The 18734-nt window shown below is 40.2% G+C and overlaps 1 protein-coding gene across 6 annotated transcripts in view; it reads left to right on the forward strand.

Annotated features, from left to right (window-relative positions):
- The window catches only part of znf536 (zinc finger protein 536), a 229810-nt gene extending 212347 nt beyond the window's left edge, over window positions 1-17463 (forward strand). For 5 of the 6 annotated variants that reach the window (XM_036136299.1, XM_021315959.2, XM_021315958.2 and 2 more), the window contains one exon: window positions 14956-17463. In XM_036136299.1, the coding sequence (XP_035992192.1) occupies window positions 14956-15098 (143 nt within the window). In that variant the 3' untranslated portion in view covers window positions 15099-17463. Of the gene's footprint in view, window positions 1-11596; window positions 11728-14955 lie in introns of all 6 variants that reach the window. The other variant, XM_036136301.1, reaches the window with a different exon arrangement.
- Window positions 17464-18734: the final 1271 nt, after the last annotated feature.

An 18734-nucleotide genomic window follows, 5' to 3' on the forward strand; every position in this document is an offset into this window, starting at 1 on the left:
TCGGGACCTTCTTGGATCTACTGACAATTCACCAACTGTCATATTTTAATGAAGGGTAAAATGAGCATGAAAAGCGATTTAAATGTCTTTGCTTTCGATCTCAACTATCAGTGTGTGGTAACGTGAAGGCAACGAGATGATTCAGTTTCTTTTAGGTACCGTGTTTTCACAAAGTTATGTTGTCATCTGTCATGTCTGTTCAGCCAGGAAGCCAGGCTTTCCATTCATCTGTGGAGCCAATTATCCAGGCTTTGAAACAAGTGTTTGGACAATATGACAAATAACATTTTACTTTTGCCTATCACACTCTGTTTGTCCCATTACACACACTTTTTTTTGTTCTAAATAATTGATCAGAGAATGTTGTGAGAACCTACTTGCTCTGGTATTTATTGTGCAGCTCTGCCTCACGTGAAAGAAACTTTTCCTTGAGTTAATTTTGCGTTTTCTACATGGGTCTTCTAGTGCCTTTTTTTTCCCCCCTTCTTTCCCATCCCCTGAGGTCCCCCGCTTCATGTGTACTGAAGATCATGGAAAATCTCTTGCCATATCTGTCATCTGTCACGCTCTCTGATGAACAGTTTTGATCTCTCACTCGGCTGTTTATGGCCGTTGTCAAGCAGGAAGGAGTCGTAGCCGTAAGTGCTTACACCAGCGTGTAAATAGTTTGACGTGTGGCTCCGTAACAAAGTTGTAGGAGTAAATAAGGAGCCAAACAACCAAGTAGAATCGCAATTAAGTTGTACATCTGCATTATGAAATGTTTGGAGGAGCGTGATTTCTGTCCACTCTTTTACATTTATGAGTCTTGATACCGAAAGTGTGTTTCTTTGTTCCAGAGAGACTTCTTGGCTGTGGGGGATCAAAGGGTAAATAGAGTGTGTTATGGTTAGCACTTAACTAGCCACATGCGGACGCGCTCTACGGCGGGGATGGTGGAGAAGTATGCGGAGGATCCAGTGATTGCTGCTCAATTCTTCCACTGTGAGGTCATGGTGTGAAGGGCCAAGTCAGATGGAGGCCGTGCTGCAGAGAAAAGAGTTCACAGCTGAATGGAACAGACGTCAAGTATTAAAATCTGTGTCTGCTCGTCCACGCAGGACATTAATGCTGTGCAGAGTAACACAAACAGGTTGTGTTCTATAAGTTTTACTATACAGTACATGATAAAACAACTTTTCTTCAGTTCTAAAGACTATTTATTTTTGGACTTATGCTTAGAGTAATTATTTCCTTTGTTAAACCTTCCTCTAATTCACATACTGGGTTTCTTCTTCTGGGCCAAATCCTACAGGATGGTGACCCATTCTTGTTTGGTTAGTGCGTGGAGTTAGTCGTTGTTTGGTGGGTTCTGTTTCTCTGCCTGCCTTTTGACTCAAATTTCCTTTGATAAAATATTTTATTTACGTATCTCTTTCTAATAATTTGAGAACTGATCACACACTCTGCGTGTGGTTAAGATCTGAGTAGCGTCCTGGTAACAGGTCCAAAATGAAAATCCTATGATTTCTGTTTCCTATCCCACTTGGAAGACTTTGCTCTTGGAAGAGGTTTTGATCACACCTTTAATCGTCCCAGTCCTGGGTAGAATTGGGAGGAAGCTCCCTCCCATGAGGATACCCTCCCAGTGCTTTCGTTCCTGCAACTCCTGTCCTCTTGGAGTTCTTGATAGTGCACAGAGCAGTTCTTTCAGCCGCTCTATTTATAGCCGCAGTGTTCTACGTGTGAAGCCATGTTAATGCAACCCAAAAATTGCTTCATGATTTATTTATTTTTTGGTGATTTTTACCAGAAGAAGGTAATGATTCCAAGCACATCTGCAGGGTTTTTTTTTATCTCATAAATAAAAAAGTCTTGCAAATATTGCTTTGTTTTCTGTTCTCTTTTAGTAAAAAGATAATATTAAAAAAGCAAAAAAAAAGAGATTCATTAACAAATTTACATTTTGAAAAAACCCCATCAAAAGTTTATGTAATGCAGTTTCAAAGCTTGCTAAGGCTGCATGTTTGTGTCTTTTAATGTTTCACAAGCAAGAACTAAAGCTTTGTGGAAATGTCTACTTTTTCTAGCTCAGAATTAAACAAAAGAGGCACGAGGAACCATCAGTTAAACAGATTTTTCAGGTTATTAGGACAGCTCAGCGACAAATCAGCGCTTTTGTCCAGGAGAGACAGAGGACAGTGGATAAAAGACAGGGTGAAAAGCAGAAAAAGAGAAATGGAGAGTGTGAGTGATTCAGGAAGACGGCGAAGATGTGGGGGAGAAGAGGGGTGTTTGTGTGTGTGTTCAGTTGGAGGAATTGTGTGTGTGTGTGTGTGTGTGTGTGTGTGTGTGTGTTGGAGGGGGGGCGATCTTGGAAAGGTTTCGTATATCATAATTATCCCGTTAAGTAACGGCAGAGCGGCCTCCCCAGGGGAATTTGTCTTAAATGGAAGATTTGCAAGGAGAACGGGTCAGAAAGAGAGAAAAAGAGAAACGGCTTCCAGTCGGCAGGAAATCTTGTTTACATTTACATAATCATATCAACACTCACTCCTTCTTCATCGTCTCTTTCTTATGCCTTTTCAAAAACAGAAGACGTAAAAAAAAAAATAGGAAAGAAACAGATGAGGGAGGGCTTCGAGCTTCTCATTGTCGCCGTTTGTTGTCGATGCTCTTTTTTTTTCTCCCCCTCCTCTCATTTTCTTAAAAGTGCTGCCAGTGTTGGCAAGAATGCTTCTTATTTTAAATCTCATGCCAGCACCTCCAACCTCCTCTCATGTCTGTTTTTCTGCCTCATTATGTCCTCTTTAAGTGGGATTTCTCAGACCTTTTGGCCTTTATGCCTTGTTTGGCATGTTGGGGGGAAAAAATCATAAATAAGGCATGGCGTGGCTGCCTACGAGAAGCTTAATTGAGATCTGCAAAGAGCACCAAGCAGATGTTTGTAGCAGCAACTGTTGAATCATCAGAGACTGCTGAAAGCCTATGAAACCATGTTAAAGAGAAGCCAGGTGTTCTAGTTTTTTTTTTATTTCTCACAGTCTCTGCCTTCTTTTTTTCCTCTCTCTTTGCATCAATGAACACTGAAGTGGTGATGTGAATGCATTTGTTTAGAGTTTCTGGGAAGTGAGAAAGAGAAATGAGAAACATATGGTTTATTAGCAATGCTAAACTGCTGTAAACTGTCTCCATCTTTATCTAAAATCTATCTGTAGCTGAGGAAAAAAAAATCAAACAATTGAGACATTCCAAAAAGATCTTGCTGCCCTCACAATCCAAGAAGTTTAATTAGTAATTCCAAATTCACAATTGCTCTGTAAAGTGTTTGCTTGCTTGTCTCTTTGTGGACACCGTAATGGGCTCCTGCACATTACAACCATAAACAGGTAATACTAGATTAGATTAAATATGAAAATAGGATTCCAAAATGTAGTACTCCTGTCCATTTGGAACTGATATGTCAGATAATAAATCAGGAAACAGGTTATCGTCTCATATTTTACATATTAGAAAGCAAAACTCTTTACGTAAGCAATAGTTTGCTAAAAGCAAACTGCCATCTAGTGGCCATGTTGCAAATTCTGTTAAATGTTAAATAATGTAATATAAAATTACATACCACTTTATTATGTGCACCTGTTTAATCCATTGTTAGGACAAACTGCAAACCAGCATAGCAGCAAGTAAATGCATTTGGAGGTGATGAAGATGACTCGCTAATGTTCAAAGCATCACATTGGGGAATAAATTGGGATTAAAGTTTACTGGGATTGATACGCCCAACCATCTCTTAGGTTTACAAAAACATTGTCAGAAAAAAACAGATATCTGTAAAGCGGCAGTTATTTGTAAAACAATACCTTATAGGTCAGAGAAGAATGGGGACACAGGTTGGAAATGACAGCAGGCCAACAGTAGCTCAAATAACCTCTCATTACATTAAATTATAAAGAATACCACCTTTGATACAGCACATCAATCCTTAAAGCTACAACAGCCAAAGACTGTCAAAATACAACTTGCCCCAGTTCAAGAAAAAAAAAACACACAACTGTCAATGAGTTTTTAACTTAGCTATGACATTCAGATGGTTATGTCTGATTTTGGTGTAAACAGTATAAGAATGTGGCTCCATCCTGCCGTGTATGAAGAGTTAAGGCTGGTGGTAGTGGTGGTATAATGGTGTGGCCAATGTTTTCCTTCGAAATATTGTTGCTGAGCACGACCATCGCTTGCGGACCACAGTCTACTCTGCTTCTGATGGTAACTTCTAGAAGAACGCACCATCTCGCAAAGCCAAACAATAAAGCCTTGAACATTATGTATCATATCCTTACTAGTAATTGGATGATTTTACATAAACCGAACCATATGAATTATTTAAAATACGATTAACCATGCAGCACAGGTGCAGCTTGGGCACATCAGATGTAACCTGCTCCAGGTAACACTGGCAGTAAGAGCTAACTGGGACCTCTTTCAGCTTCCATGGATCTTGACAGTCGTGTCTACAAGAGGTTTAACATCTGGCAAGTGCCTGCAGCTTGGTGCTCCAAATTGATGCATATGTTGCACTTGTTCACATGGCCCCTATCTCCTCCTCCTTAGTGCCGACTCAAGGAAACCACCCGGCCCTCAGAGTCTTCTCTGTCGTCACATTCTAAACTGCTGTCATTTATTTATCCAGGACATTTGGGAGAATTCCCTCTTTGCCACAGAAACTGTGGGATCCAGTGACAGGTTCTCTGGGATCATAAATAACTCTGATAGCCGTGTTGCTGAGTTGCCATTATTTTCATGTCTGTCTTTCTGAGTGTCATATTAATCCCCCTCTGCAGAGATTTGACTTCTTTACGTCTCACTATCTGCATCTGTTTATCTGGCTGTGTTTCAGTGGGGGCATGGTGCTCCGCTGGCTGTTTCACTGTGTTTTAGCTGATACCTTTTCTACTACAACAGCTGATAGAACCAAGGTCAACGTGGAAGGAAATCCAATCCCCACAACCTATATTTAAGAAAATAAATTATTTTACTTGAGGTTATTAGTGTTCTGCTAACATTCTTTATTCTCCATCCTATGTCTGTCCTTTGATAGTAATATTGCAGTTTAACACTTACTATTGCCCTATATATGCGTTTTGCCCTATATTATATCGTCCTATTTGGTACTCTTTCTCTAGTTCATTCTCTCCTCCCCTTGTGATCTACATAGATCTTCCATAATGTGTCATCATATTCCCAGTGTCTACCCTCCTCCTCCCTAGCAGTCAAATGGAGGGACGGGGACACACTTACTGGCAGATCCATAGACTGGTTCTTCCTTTTCTTCTCCCATCTGGCTCCGTGCCACATTGTATTAGTAACCAGATATGTCACAGGGAGCCACCACACCAGTGCAAAAAAACACTGTCCAGTTGCAGCGGTGCTGTGGCTGGCTGTTAGGGCCTCTAATTTATCCGTTTGATGTACGGGGAGGCTCCTTTCAGATGTTTAGGTTTCTGTTACTACTGCCATCGAACCCAAGATGCAAGAACATTTGCATCACGTGGCAAGACTGGTCAGCTTGCCAATGAGTGAAATTGAGTTTGAACTGTAGTGCCAGGAATGAACATCTTATTATCTATGTCATTGTCTCCTTTCTCTTTTTCTTCTTATGCAAATCATCAGTATGAGCAATATGTTTATTTCTACCGAGCCCAGAACATACTATGCCTGTTGTTTTGCATTGTGTAAAACGTTAGCACAGCTAAAATCAACCAGTAAAAAACTAGTTGTAAGAAGCAAAAACAGTGAACAATGACCATGTCACTGAACCAAGGCGGATCTCATCATGATCATATGTAGGTCAAGGCCTTGTTACCTCTCTGCAGCTGTGAAAAACTGGATGGCTTAGCTTACACATCATCAAATTCTTGTTTATAGTTTTACATCATATTGTCTAACCCCTTAGCATGAACGTGTGGTGTTGCCAAGGCTGCAGGTCGGTCTTATGAGGGTTGAAGAACGTAGCAGCTTACCTCAAACAAGACTTAACTCTTAAGAGAATAAATTAGCAACAAAAAACACTGTATACACTTCATGAGGAGAGGCGCTAACCAAAATATCATTAGCTCCGCAGCAATTGTAGCCAATACAGGAAGCTAAAAAGTAGCAGTTTAAAACATCAATGAGACATTAAAAAAGGCAAAAGCTTATACATTTCTCATGTCAATATTTTTTTTCATCTATGGCAATAATACAGTACATAAATAATATGGAAAATCTAATATAGACAATATGACTTTCTCCCCAGGGTGATACAGCCTGCGGTGGTACAACGACAAAAAAAACAACAACTTTACCTGTCAGTTGTGCCCTGACATTTCCTATTGCTTGTTTGCTTGTTAAGTCAATGGGTGCCTATCTGTGGTGTGGACAGTACAAGCTCTGTGAGAAGAAATCACTGTATACAGACATTCTATTTGTTGAGGACTGGTTTGCATAAAACAATCTTTCGTTTAAATCGTATTTATTTGGACTGGTCAGAGTTTAAATTAATAATGGTAAATATCTCTTGGTATCAGAACAACCTTACTGTGAGATAACTGTGAAACCTCCAATACATCCCCGGTCAAACCTGAACAGAATTTTTCTAGAGTTTACGAATGTTTTAAAACATTTATTTTGAGATAAAAAGGGGATTCTTAGTTTTCTCAAAGGTAGTGTTGAAAGTAACCGCTACATCCAATTAGGTTATTAGATTCATATTGTTCAGGATCTTAACGTTTCTGTTAAGTGAAAAAATGAATACATTTTTTGTGGGCTTCTCTTTGGTTGTGTGAGAGAAAACTGAAGAAGGGGCTGTATGGAAACACACAGACGAGAGGCGCTACTGACAGCTACCAGCTACAGGAAGGGACAAACGTTTCTTCAACAGTAAATCGTATGCAACCAGTTCATGCTAAACAAGTGAAAGGCAAATAAGATAAATCCTTCATGAACAAGGATGCATGTTCACACACACAGGTTCACATCAGGGTGCTGTTGTGACCTTGTACATCCACACCCAATGAAAGCAGCCCTTCCCGCACTGGTCCTGACAAACCCCCGCAAGGTAAAATCCTACCATATGTCGCTTCATGTACCTCAACTATGCTTCGGTTAAAAGGCTACCAAAAACTAGAATGAAAGTCTAAATTACACGGTGGGTTTGCTGTTAGCACCCCGTTTCTTTGCTTTCCAATCTGCAAGATATCGCTGGGAAGACAGAAAAAAATGCCAAGGACATGATGCACCGCCAGCGTGGCCGAGGGTCTTGTGTGTATCCCAGAAAATGTGGGAAGGATGTTAGTGTATGTAAACACAAAGCTTCCCAAACAGCAACAGAGAGAGACAAAAACGTATCTGAGATGACCTCACCTATTCATGCCCGTCAAACAAAAGCTTCCTTCACAGGAAAGAAGGAACGGGAGCGACCGTTTATTAGGGAGCAGCAGACATCGCCAGTATACATACAGGCACATTCAGCCAATAACATAAAACAAAGACATGTTCATTTAAGTGGAACCGTAGAACCCTACCAGCAAAAAAGGCATTTTTGTTTTGGACTTTTTACAGTCGACTATAGGCTTTTTCTAAGCACAATGTGTCAGAAACATTTAAGATATGACCTTTTTCCCCTCCCTGCACATTCCAATGCCATTATGTTACATTGTTGCTGAATAAAAGGCTGTATTATGTTCCGCGCCCCCTCCCCCAGCAAAAGGCCAGAAGTGGACCCAGTTTTTATCTGCTGAACGAATCAATCAGGATTATGTCAGCTGAAAAGAATCACAGACAGCAGTCGCCAGGCCCCGTGTCCCTCTCTGTCTTTGAGTGGATGTCCCTGTGTACAGTGGGTCTGCTTCTGTGTGTGAAAGCAGGACATATTTGCAACACAGGACAGCACTTGTTGGCTTAGAGCATGCCCAGTTCAGCGACAGGGGCGCTCATCTGGGACTCTGAAAAGCCAAAGGATTTTCCTTTAAATGTTTATACATTTACTCCCTCCCAGCTCGCCCGTTTCTCAGTCCTCTATGGGAGGATTGGAAAAGCACTAATTATCATTTCAGCAGAAATGATTAGGAGATCAAACAGGGATCGAATGCCATTTCCTTCCATTAATGCGGGGGGTTTAGAGTGCCTGTCACAGCCTGGCTTGTCCTATGGCCTGTGGAGAGCAAAGACGTGGGGGTGGGGAGGGGGGGGGGGGAAGAAATCAAGGGAGAGAGAGAATTGAACAAAGTTTGGCAACAGAAGGACAGAAGGGAGATTTGGTTAAAGGCCCGCTTTAAATGGGTCAGATATATGTGAGCAAAGAAAGCTGTTACAATATGTTATTTCCTTGTGCAATTTTACAATATTCCTGTTTTATTTAATATAAATGTGTTTGTAGTGTTGGATACCTTTACCAATATGCTAGCTAATCTATTTGAGACACACTCAGACACTCAGACAAAAACAGTTAGGAACAAAGTTACCCACTTAGGAAGAAATGGTCCAGTTTGGACTAGTGAGTGATTGAGTTTGCACGGATCTGGAACGTCCAAAGCTGGAAGAGGTGGAGGCATCATGAGTATTTGTTTCCAGAGTACCTGACAGACAATAACTGAAGATCAACGGTGTCATTAATTGTTGGCTGTTGCCAATAACAAGGAGGTCCTGAGTTTTAATCCAGAATTGGAATTTACATATTCTCCCCATGTATGTGTGGGTTCTCTCTGGGTACTCTGGCTACCTCCCAAAACGATGGATAGTTGGTCAGCGATTTCAGATTTAATTCAAAATTGTCTAATATTTTCAAAACAGTTTACATTTCTGACAAAAAATAAATAAATTGACACCAAGGAAGTGAACAAACTGTCACCTCGTAAGACTTCAGTCTCCATCAAGGGATCAAAGAGATTTGAGGTAAATATCCAAAAGATTAGAGAAGGAAAAAGTGAAGCACAGGGGTAGAAGTGAGAAAGAGGATGAGCTTGTGATTGTCTCGGCACGTCAGATGAGAGAAATGTCAAAGTGAATGTGAGAGATGACCTCTGCGTTCATCACCCATTAATGACCCTGCAGCTCTCAGCTTCATTTTCCCTCTCATGCAAAACATAAAAAAAACATTTCCTCCTGTCTCCAATAGTCATTTCCCCAGCATTGTATTTATGTATTGAAAAAAAAGGTAATAGATCAAGCACATTCCATTATTCTCTTATAAGATCATTAGCAAATATAATTAGATATGAAAGAAAGTAATTTGGAGAGAAGAGGAGAGAAAAGCGCTATCAGGCAGAGAAGACAGATTGTAGCATCAGAGTGTTTGGGCTTAAATTGCTCAGCGGAGGTATTATCAAGCCGGCAATCTTTTAGCCTCAGAAATAGTTTTGGAGACAGACAGCGAAAGATAGCAAGAGGCCACTAACATTGACTTCATTGTATTTCCCCCAACTGCTATCATTCTTTCTTTTTTTTTTCTTTTTTTGTATTTTGCCTCCTTTTCCTTCTGTGCTCAGAATCAAATCATCCTGTCATAGGTAGAACCTCGCACTAGACCCGGAGAGTTTGCAGCAAAACAAAACAGAGTTTATAAAAAGAAAACAAGTTGACACAGAGTCATCACAGACGGAGGAAAAAAAGCAAATTATCACAGGCAGCAGAAAACAGCTAACCTTTTCTGCTCACTTCTCGCGCGTATTGATTCGGCTTTTTGTATTATTTTGGCAACTTTAAAGAGCAGGCGTAACACACAAATTGCGGCGTGCCTTGAAGCCGCTTGTTGAGGAACCTTTTCTTTGCATATCTCCTCGTCTCTCTGTCTGCACATGGCACCTCTCGCCGCACACACTCCTCACCCGCTCGCAGGAGTTTTTCTTTGTCACTCTTTCTTGCACCTTAACACCGCACTCTGTTTGTCTAATAAGGATCTGAGCGGAAAGCAGACTGAGAGCACAATAATCCCGCTGCGTTTTACCACAAATTTGCTTTTTTTTTTTCTTTTTCCTCACCTCTTCTCCTTCTTTAGTAATGCTTTGAGGGATGGGTGGGGGGGGTCTGCGGGTGGTGGAATGGGTAAAAAAAGGAGGGGTGGCGGTAGGGATGTGGATTTTTCTAGTCTTTTGTGCAAATCACAGGGAATGGTAACTATAAACATCCTGTATTCATTAAAATCATCTAAAAATAAAATTTTGTGGAGGGGGGGGGGGGTGGGTGAGGGGTGCGCTCACTTCCTCGCCGCTTCTCCTCAGTGTATACAAGCAGCCTGTGTTATGCCTAGTGCCGCTCATATTTACATATTTATAAATGCTGGGCTGTACAATGAGCCGGGGCTTTGCCAAGAACAACAGTTTTTTGCTAGTGTCGAGCCCGGATGCCTGGGAGGAGGAACAAAGCAGCCATAACCAACACCGGTGGCATGAAGAAAGTTCACACAGGTCTTTTATGTGAAGCTAACACCTCGTGTCAACACTCAGATTTATCAGGAGGAGTCCGCTTTTGAGATTTTCTGTCATTTTTTTGGGGTCAGTCTGATGTTCACTTTTATAACTCTGTTTTAAGTTATTAAACATCTTAAGCAATTTTTTTTTTTCAGGGGGGGGGGGGGGGGGGATTCTAAGAAAAATGTAGAGATGACATCTTCATGCCGTGGGAAGGTTTTCTTTACCAAGGGCAGGGAACGCAGCAGGCAGGTCAGGGAAAAGGTGTTAGGGACTTCAAGTCAGACAGAAAACCGTCAGCTTTGCAGTTTGCCACCAGTCATATAAGTAAAATGGCAAGCATGTGGAGGAAGAGGCTCTGGCTTGAATGCAAACACATGCCACACTTCTTTTCTTTGTGGAAAAACTTCTAAAACTGTACATCTCTTTCCTTTCGCTTTTCAGTTGTAATCTAGTCTGTGTTGATTTGAAAAAGAAAAAAAACAGTAAAACACGTTGATATTGGTGCTTGTAACATGAAACATTTTAAACTTTTTATGCAGTAAGAATGTTGTAATAAAGCTGTTCTTTATATAGAGTTAATTATTTTCTTGTTGCCTTCCTGTTTGAATATTAGAGTCTGTGAAGGTTTTGGAATTTTTAGGGCTTGGGATATCTATATCTGCCTTTACGGGATATTGATATGATATTGGAGGTGTTTGAACTTAGAGCTTTTTATACTCTGCAAATGCCGCACAATTTGTTGTACCTCTACCTGCTGACGTAAAGTCAGGACCCGCAACATAAAATCTTACATCGTTCAATCGGAATTGTTGAAATACAACGCAAATGTTTAATTTGGCATTAAGTTTAACTAAATGTATGGAATCTACTGTGGGAAACGGAAGTGAAAATGATATTATATTATCAAATTCTAAGTGATTTAGTATTTTTTTATACTCATAACTGTAGCTGATGTCACAATTATTCTTCTGAGACTACGATCATACGCTCACACTCACACACGCATTTCCACCACCTTATTTACAATGCTGTCTCCCACACAAGTGGAGTGGTATGCCATTGTTCCATCCTCTATCCCATTTATTCATTCTCTTGAGCATGACACATGTATTAACAGTGGATGGATCCTGGAGCTAGGTGTCCTCACACCATATGTTTTTCTTTCCCAGGTCCTCTCCCACAAAATCCCCACCTCTCTCCTGCCATCTGCCATGTCAAGCAACGCCACATGAGGGCGCCCTGCTCTTTCGCATCACTATATAGGAATGTGGCATGTGATGTAGATTATTTCCAGTGACAAGTATGTTTATCCGAATCACGCTGCCATCTTATAACCATCATGTATGCATGCTGCATCTTTTCCCCCCTAAGGCGCTTTGATGAAAACAAAGAGATAAGCCTTGCATTCATGTGATAAATGAATGCCAGGCAGGTTTGCTGTGTCTGTTAGGTGCATCTGCCGTCTACCCGAATGGGAAATTAAAAACTGTGAGGGGGGGAAGTTATGCTAAACCTATAAAGTTGGCCAGGAAATCTCTTCCCCCTCCTTCGCAGCGGCAGTTGTTTGGGGAGAAGGAGCACCATGCTTAAATAATAACATTCCAGGTGGCTTAGTTAATGAACAGTGAAAATCAAATATGGGGCCCTAATCTGGAGCTCGTTACAGGAAGTTTCTTTACAGGGAAGTCACAGGCAACAATTGCCCTTGGGGAGAAGCATAACTCTTTTTGAAGCTTTGAATACGGAAACCTTGCTTTTGCTTCGGCTGTGACAGATTTGGCATATCAAATAAGAATAAATAAATCTAATAGCAAATTTTGGCAACATAAATGAATGGTTCGCAAAATAGCTAAATTAGCTTCTCATTTAGGTTCAACTTTCAATTTTGAAAAGCGGCGAGTAAACAGTCGTTAAAGGAGACAGGTGTATCACATGAACAGGCATGGAAAGTTACGTGCAGCATCAGCATCTCATTTACTATCTTAGTTTGCCATCTTGTGGCCATAGCTGTGCATGACGTCACATTCATCCAGAATTGTGTGCTACATGAATTGGAAAAATAATATACCATTTCATCTACCAATATTAATAACATATCAAGAAAAAACAAGTCTTTCAAAATTAACCCAGCTGTCTGAAGTGCATAAGGAGAGTCTCACAAGATGTAGCATAGAGGGAAGTCACTGCGTGTTGGAGCCGTTCCCTCAGTGCACAGACGGCCTCAGAGTTATTACTCAGCTTTGAATCGCAGAGATGTTTTATCTTGTTATTAACTCGGTTCATTCTGATATCCATATCTGTGCTCGTGAAAGAGAGCACGGCTCAAATAAACTCGTGTTTTAATTTGATTTTGTCAGATTCATAACACCACTTTTAAAAGAGCATGACATGCAAATGTTCTTGGTTATGTTTTATTGCAAAATAATTTCCAAAGAAGTTGCTGAGAGAATGAAAGTGCAGACATGCATGCGTGCGTGTTTGTTTGGGGGGGGGGGGGACGTGGCCGCTGCTTCGGGACCTAATTACAGTTATGTATTTCCTGCAGTTTTACAATACTTCATTTTTATTTTTATACATTTTTAATAGAATTATTCCGTTCACTTTTCACACCCTGTCACACTTCTTGTCACACTTATTGAATCAAGCATGTCGCGTGTAACTCGTATGAAACCCCAGGTGCCATAACTATAATGTGTTTTCAGCTTATGTTTTCAAAATTAGATACTTTACTAAGCTCCAAATAAAGACGTCCCTGTGCAAGCGTCTATAAACAAAACATACCAAACACAATTTGCAATTAGGAGTAGAGGAGCTGCTGCAATTTAGTTAAAGCAGAGACCTTGCTGATAGCGTGTCTCTGTAGTTGCTACAGTAAGCAGAGTATATCTGGACTGTTTAGCTTTAAACAGAAGAAAACCACGGAGTTTGGATATGCTGTCTGACAAATCCGTTAAGCACCAGGATAAGTACCTGGAAGAAACGGTCTGGTTGGGATGTAAATTGGTCCACATGCAAACAAGCCCTTGATGTGCAATTTATTCCATTTGTAGCGAGTGGACTTGTCCAGAATGGACACCAGAGGGCATAGTACAATAAAGCTGTTACCAGAGTGCACAACAAGCACGTTTTTGGATTCCTTGCATTCTGTTTTTTGGATCTTCCCAACACCATACTCCCTTTCACATAATCCCTTTGTCCCATGATCTACACAAGTTCTTCATGGCTTGCAATCAACTGAAAGGTTGTGACTCAAAATAGGGGATTATACACCCACTTATACTTTTACCGTGATCCACCATGTGAGATAGTCACATACCCATAACCACTATGAATTGCAAGGGGTTATATGGGACTTCAGAACATCAGATCATACTCCATTCTTCTTCTTATACATTCTTCTGGGTCCTGAAATTTGTGCTGAAACTGTCTGTGTAAATTGCAAGATGAGGACTAAACTATATTTTAATCAACTTTCTTGTTTTTAAGCAGCCTGTTTTTATAACTATCTGCACAATTAAGTTTAACTTGAGAACCTAAGTGAAAGGTTGTTGTTGTTTTTTTGTTTGGTTTTTTTATTAGCACTACTGGATTACGTTTATGTAGAGATAAATAAAACTTCAATCAAAGGAAGAACCTCTAGAGTCAGTCATGGTTTGTCAAATTTGTAAAAAATCCAATAAAACGTCTATATTTACCTTGGATTAAAAAAAAAGACATCTACATTTGAAAATGCTGAGAGGAACAAAAGTGTGTTCTAACAACAATTGTGCCTGACAGAAACCAACCCAGAGACATTTTTAAAGGGACAGTTCAGTATTATTGAAACAGGGTTCTGTAAAACGTTTTAAGCCATTATTACCTGACTTGTTGGAGATAATTCTCAAGCTGTATTAATTCACTGAATATCAAGATTAGTTTTTTATGAAGGCTATTTTTTTTTACTTTAAGCCATTATACAGTCTGCTTTGGGCAGCTATTTACAGAGAAGTTAATGGGTTCTCCAGTACATAGAGATAGGCAGCAGTGAACTGGCAAATACCTTTGTTTGTTAAAAAACAACTACTGAGAACAGAACATTTATGGTGTTTTTGGTCACAAGAGTGTTTCACACAGGAGGGTCACTGCTCTTTCCGCATCTTGTGTTAATAATCACCAGTGTATGTGTAAATAACCGCACAGTTCAAATGTGACAATAGTTCAAAGGTTCCTACAATATCATTAGGATAAAGCACACTGATGTTTGGTCACAGAGCTATTGTAGGATGGTAGATGTTCGCTTTGTTATTTGTCCCTGTCGGCCTAGACTTAAGTTTTAGTTTCTGGTGCTATCTGATCTTACTCAACAGAGTAATCTTCTGCAGGTGACATTAAAACTGAAGTTTAAAAATGTTATCTTAAGATGACTGTGAAAGCTGACCTTCACAAACGTAACCACATGACTCATTCCTAAAGGGTGTTAGTGAGTGTGTTGTGTGACTGTGTTGTGTCCGTGGCTCTAATCTACCTCTTGTTCTCTCATTGGTTGTAGCACATCTGTGGCTAGGAGAGGAGGACCATCCCATGACCCATGACCCCACATTGACCCTCGAGCCCAACCAGCTTAACAACGACCTTAACCACAACCATAACCTAGGTGAGGGGCTGGATGGCCACGCTGTAAACAAAGAATAACGACTCCCACCGGAACAAGGCTCAGCGATGACCATAATGAAGACGACGATGAAGGTGACAATGAGGTGGCGGAGGATGAAGGTTAAATGAAGGAAAACACTATAACAGAGACTTTATTTAAGATGATTTTTAAAAAAAAACTACTACCATCAGAGGGAATGGAAAGTGAGAACTGTAAAATGGGACGTCTGAGACGGTCTTTGGATTCGCGAGATGGACCTAATGACTTTTGCAAGCATCCTCGCACACTTAACAAGACAATGGCAACCTTCCTTTGTGTTTCCTGTGGTCTGACTGCATCTTGTCTTTGTTGTCCTATACGCATTGCTTCTGTTCTCCTTCAGGTCTTCTTTCTTTTGTTTGGATGAAACTACCTGTCTGACGATGACTTCCTGTAAACTAGCCCTAACATTATCGAGACATTCCTTGAGCTAGAAAAATCTTTTGTATCTAGGACTGAAGTGGAAAACTTCATCAAATCTGTTTCCTTTCCTGTAAAGTGAAGATTATTCTGTTGTACTTGGTAGAATGTATTCTACTGCTGAATAGAAACAAAATTTTAGCAGACTGTTGACTGAGACCAAGCACATTCCTGTCAAACTAGTGGCTCATGGCTCGCCTTTTAGCTGTCATGACTCCTTGTTTATGTACCAGGCCATTTGCGCTGAACGTGGTTAACAAAGGACATGGTGTTATTTTTAACCTGCAGCCTGGTTCTTCCCAGGAACTACTACTGGAGGTTTGACTGGTTGACTTGTGATGGTGGTGGTGCTAATAAGGATTGTGAAGATGGAACATTGAAACTGCTCTAAGTGCACCACCCTCCCTAACTAGGCCTTCACCCCACTACAGAATCTGCTCTTTTCCATTTTTTCTGTATTTTTCAATGCAGCACAGGTGCTCGATGTACATAGAAAGATATACAGCAGTTCGACAAAGTCGACATTTAAAATGTTTGTGATGAGGGAAAGTAGAGGAGTGACAATAGTTTATTGGCCACACAATCACATGGCCTCAGTTCTTCTCAAGTTCTAAAAGAGGAATTAAAAAAATAGAAAAATCAAAAAATGAAAAGTGCGAGAACAGTTTCTTTCTTTAGACCCCTATATCCCGTTTGCTTCATCTTTCATGTCAAACCTGGAGGACTGTAGTGTTGCAGATGTTTGTATAATACTGCCACCGTTCATTGTTGCACAGTGTTACTGACTACTGAAAATGGTTTGATGTATTTACTTTAAGATGAGAAAAAAATTGCATAAAACTGGAAAAAGACAATGTGTATAGCCTTAGGTTACAAGTCATCCGTTATTGCTACTTCAAAGCTATGTAACTGTGCTAGACTGTAGGCTTTAGGGTTGATTTTATTTTGAACTTTTTTATGTACTGTACATTAATGCCTTGTCCATTTACTGATCATAAAAGAGAGAAAAAAACAAGAAAAAAATAGGAAAAAGATGACAATCGTCTCCTGTGCCCCCATATATACAGATACATAAAGCATAGAGGGACTTATCCTTTCTGATTTCTTTAATCTGTTTGGATTCTCAGAAGTATTTTGCACTGTGATAGTATTATAAATCCAACCTATACAGTACAAAACTAGCTAATTAACTAAAACGAGCGTGTGTTTGTGTCCCTTGGCATTGTGAAATGTTTCTATGTCATTTTTTGTGAACCCAGAAAAAAAAACCCAGAGGAAAAAAAAGTCTAATGCGGTATGTATAGTCCAAATATAAGACTTCTTCTTCTTTTTTTGATCAACATCTATACTGTATGTGGCTTTGAAAAATTGCTCCTCAGATTTCTATTATTTTTTTTTTGTATGCTAATCCCTTTCTGACCTACAGCATAGACCTGTTACTGCTTCTTCCTGGGTGACTTTCAGCTTGGCTACCAGCCTGAGAAAATTTTGCCCTGCCAATCTTTTCTTTTCAGCTACATTCAAATTATTTCTCTAGACTACAATAAACCATACTTTCAATTTTACAGAAGAGGAGATTCAAAATCTAAATAATAACTAAGTTGAAGCATTGAAAAGTGAGAAGCTATCCTTTTTGGGGTTTGGAAATGGGGTCATAGCAAACCAGTTGGATATGTTCTGGAGAAATCACTGACCAACAGCTTTGGCTTTTGACCTTATCTCTGTTTTCTGTATAATGATGAGAGAGATTCATGGTGAGAGTGGACCTTGGGCTCTCTCCATCTCTGAACCAGCTATAATGATCATTCCATTCCACATATGATGTAAAAAACCTGTCTTGTGAGCTGAACACTCTATGTTTTGCTGTATCCTTATGGCAGATGCTTCGTTTTGTAACTACTGAACTGTACTTATAATAAAAATAAAATGTATTCAAACTAAAAATCTAATGTGTTAGAGTGGTGGTCTGTTTGATCTTTTTTTGATTTAGTCTCTGAATACTGTGTAAGAGACATTCTGTTCCAGTATTTGAACACTATCTGTCATACAAATGTAGGTAAAACTCTAACTTACCACAACAGTCATTAGCTTTGGTTTCCCAGGGTAAACCAAAGCCTGGGGCTTTTAAGTTTGATATGTTGTTGTTTTTTGTCGGGGCCATTTATGTAAATCAGCCTAATGAGTAAATGAGTGGGAAAGTTGTGAGGAAAACTGCAACATTCTTCCCGTCCAGCAGGCCGCAGTAAAATGACACCCTTGGCCAATTTGGGTGTTTGGGTGTGTTTGTTAAAGGGTAACTCACCCCAAATCAATTTTTTTTTGCCAACAAACTGATTACATGCTTGTCTTATAGTGCTGTCTACATATCCTGGGGATTATTTTTACAATTTACTGCATATATTTGTTAAAATATAAAACCGTCAGTGTGGCAGTGTGGCACCCTCCTAAGGTTCAACGGGTGTCTTGCATTAAATTTCGAATTGCCATTGTCTCAAAAGTGTTTCGGACATCACTTGCCGAAACTGATGTTTCAGAATTTATTTAGCTTTTACTGGTATTCCAGACGCATTCCACAGTCCCGAGGCCGACTTTTCACATGTTATCATGATAGCAATGAATGAGCCCCCGTCTGCAAACTGAAGCACTCTGTGACATCATCCACACCGTTTTGAAGAAAAGAAAGTAGGCTCTTTTTCTGATGTCAGGGAACATTATTGCAAAGAGACATACAGTCCATCACCCCTCCCTCCCCAGCGCTGCTCAGGTCACAGTTTGGTTAACCTCCAGCCTGTGTACAAATCCATTGCACACAGAAAACCAGTTGTAACCCGCACAGTAGGGAAATGGAGGCCAAAGAAGCCCTGAGAAACTGCTTTAGCTCCACTGTGTGGGATGAACTATGTGATCCTCATGGGGAGGACATTGATGGAATAACAGAATGCATCACCGACTACATCAACTCCTATATAGACTCTATTGTGCCCCTTATGTAAGTTAAGTGCTTCTCCAACAGCGAGCCCTGGATAAGCCCTATGATAAAAGCTTTGCTAAAGCAGAAGAAGAAGACTTTCAGGTGAGGAAAGAAAGAAGAGCTGAGAGCTCTACAGAAAAACATGAGAAGGAAGATCGGAGAAGGAAAAATAGCTAGAGGAAGAAATGGGGGTTCAGTGATGTTTGAAAAAGTTCCATTCTGTCACAAACAGAATGCCCAAGCT

This window comes from Fundulus heteroclitus, chromosome 4 (assembly GCF_011125445.2).
Source record: "Fundulus heteroclitus isolate FHET01 chromosome 4, MU-UCD_Fhet_4.1, whole genome shotgun sequence".
Classification (NCBI taxonomy): Eukaryota; Metazoa; Chordata; class Actinopteri; order Cyprinodontiformes; family Fundulidae; genus Fundulus; species Fundulus heteroclitus.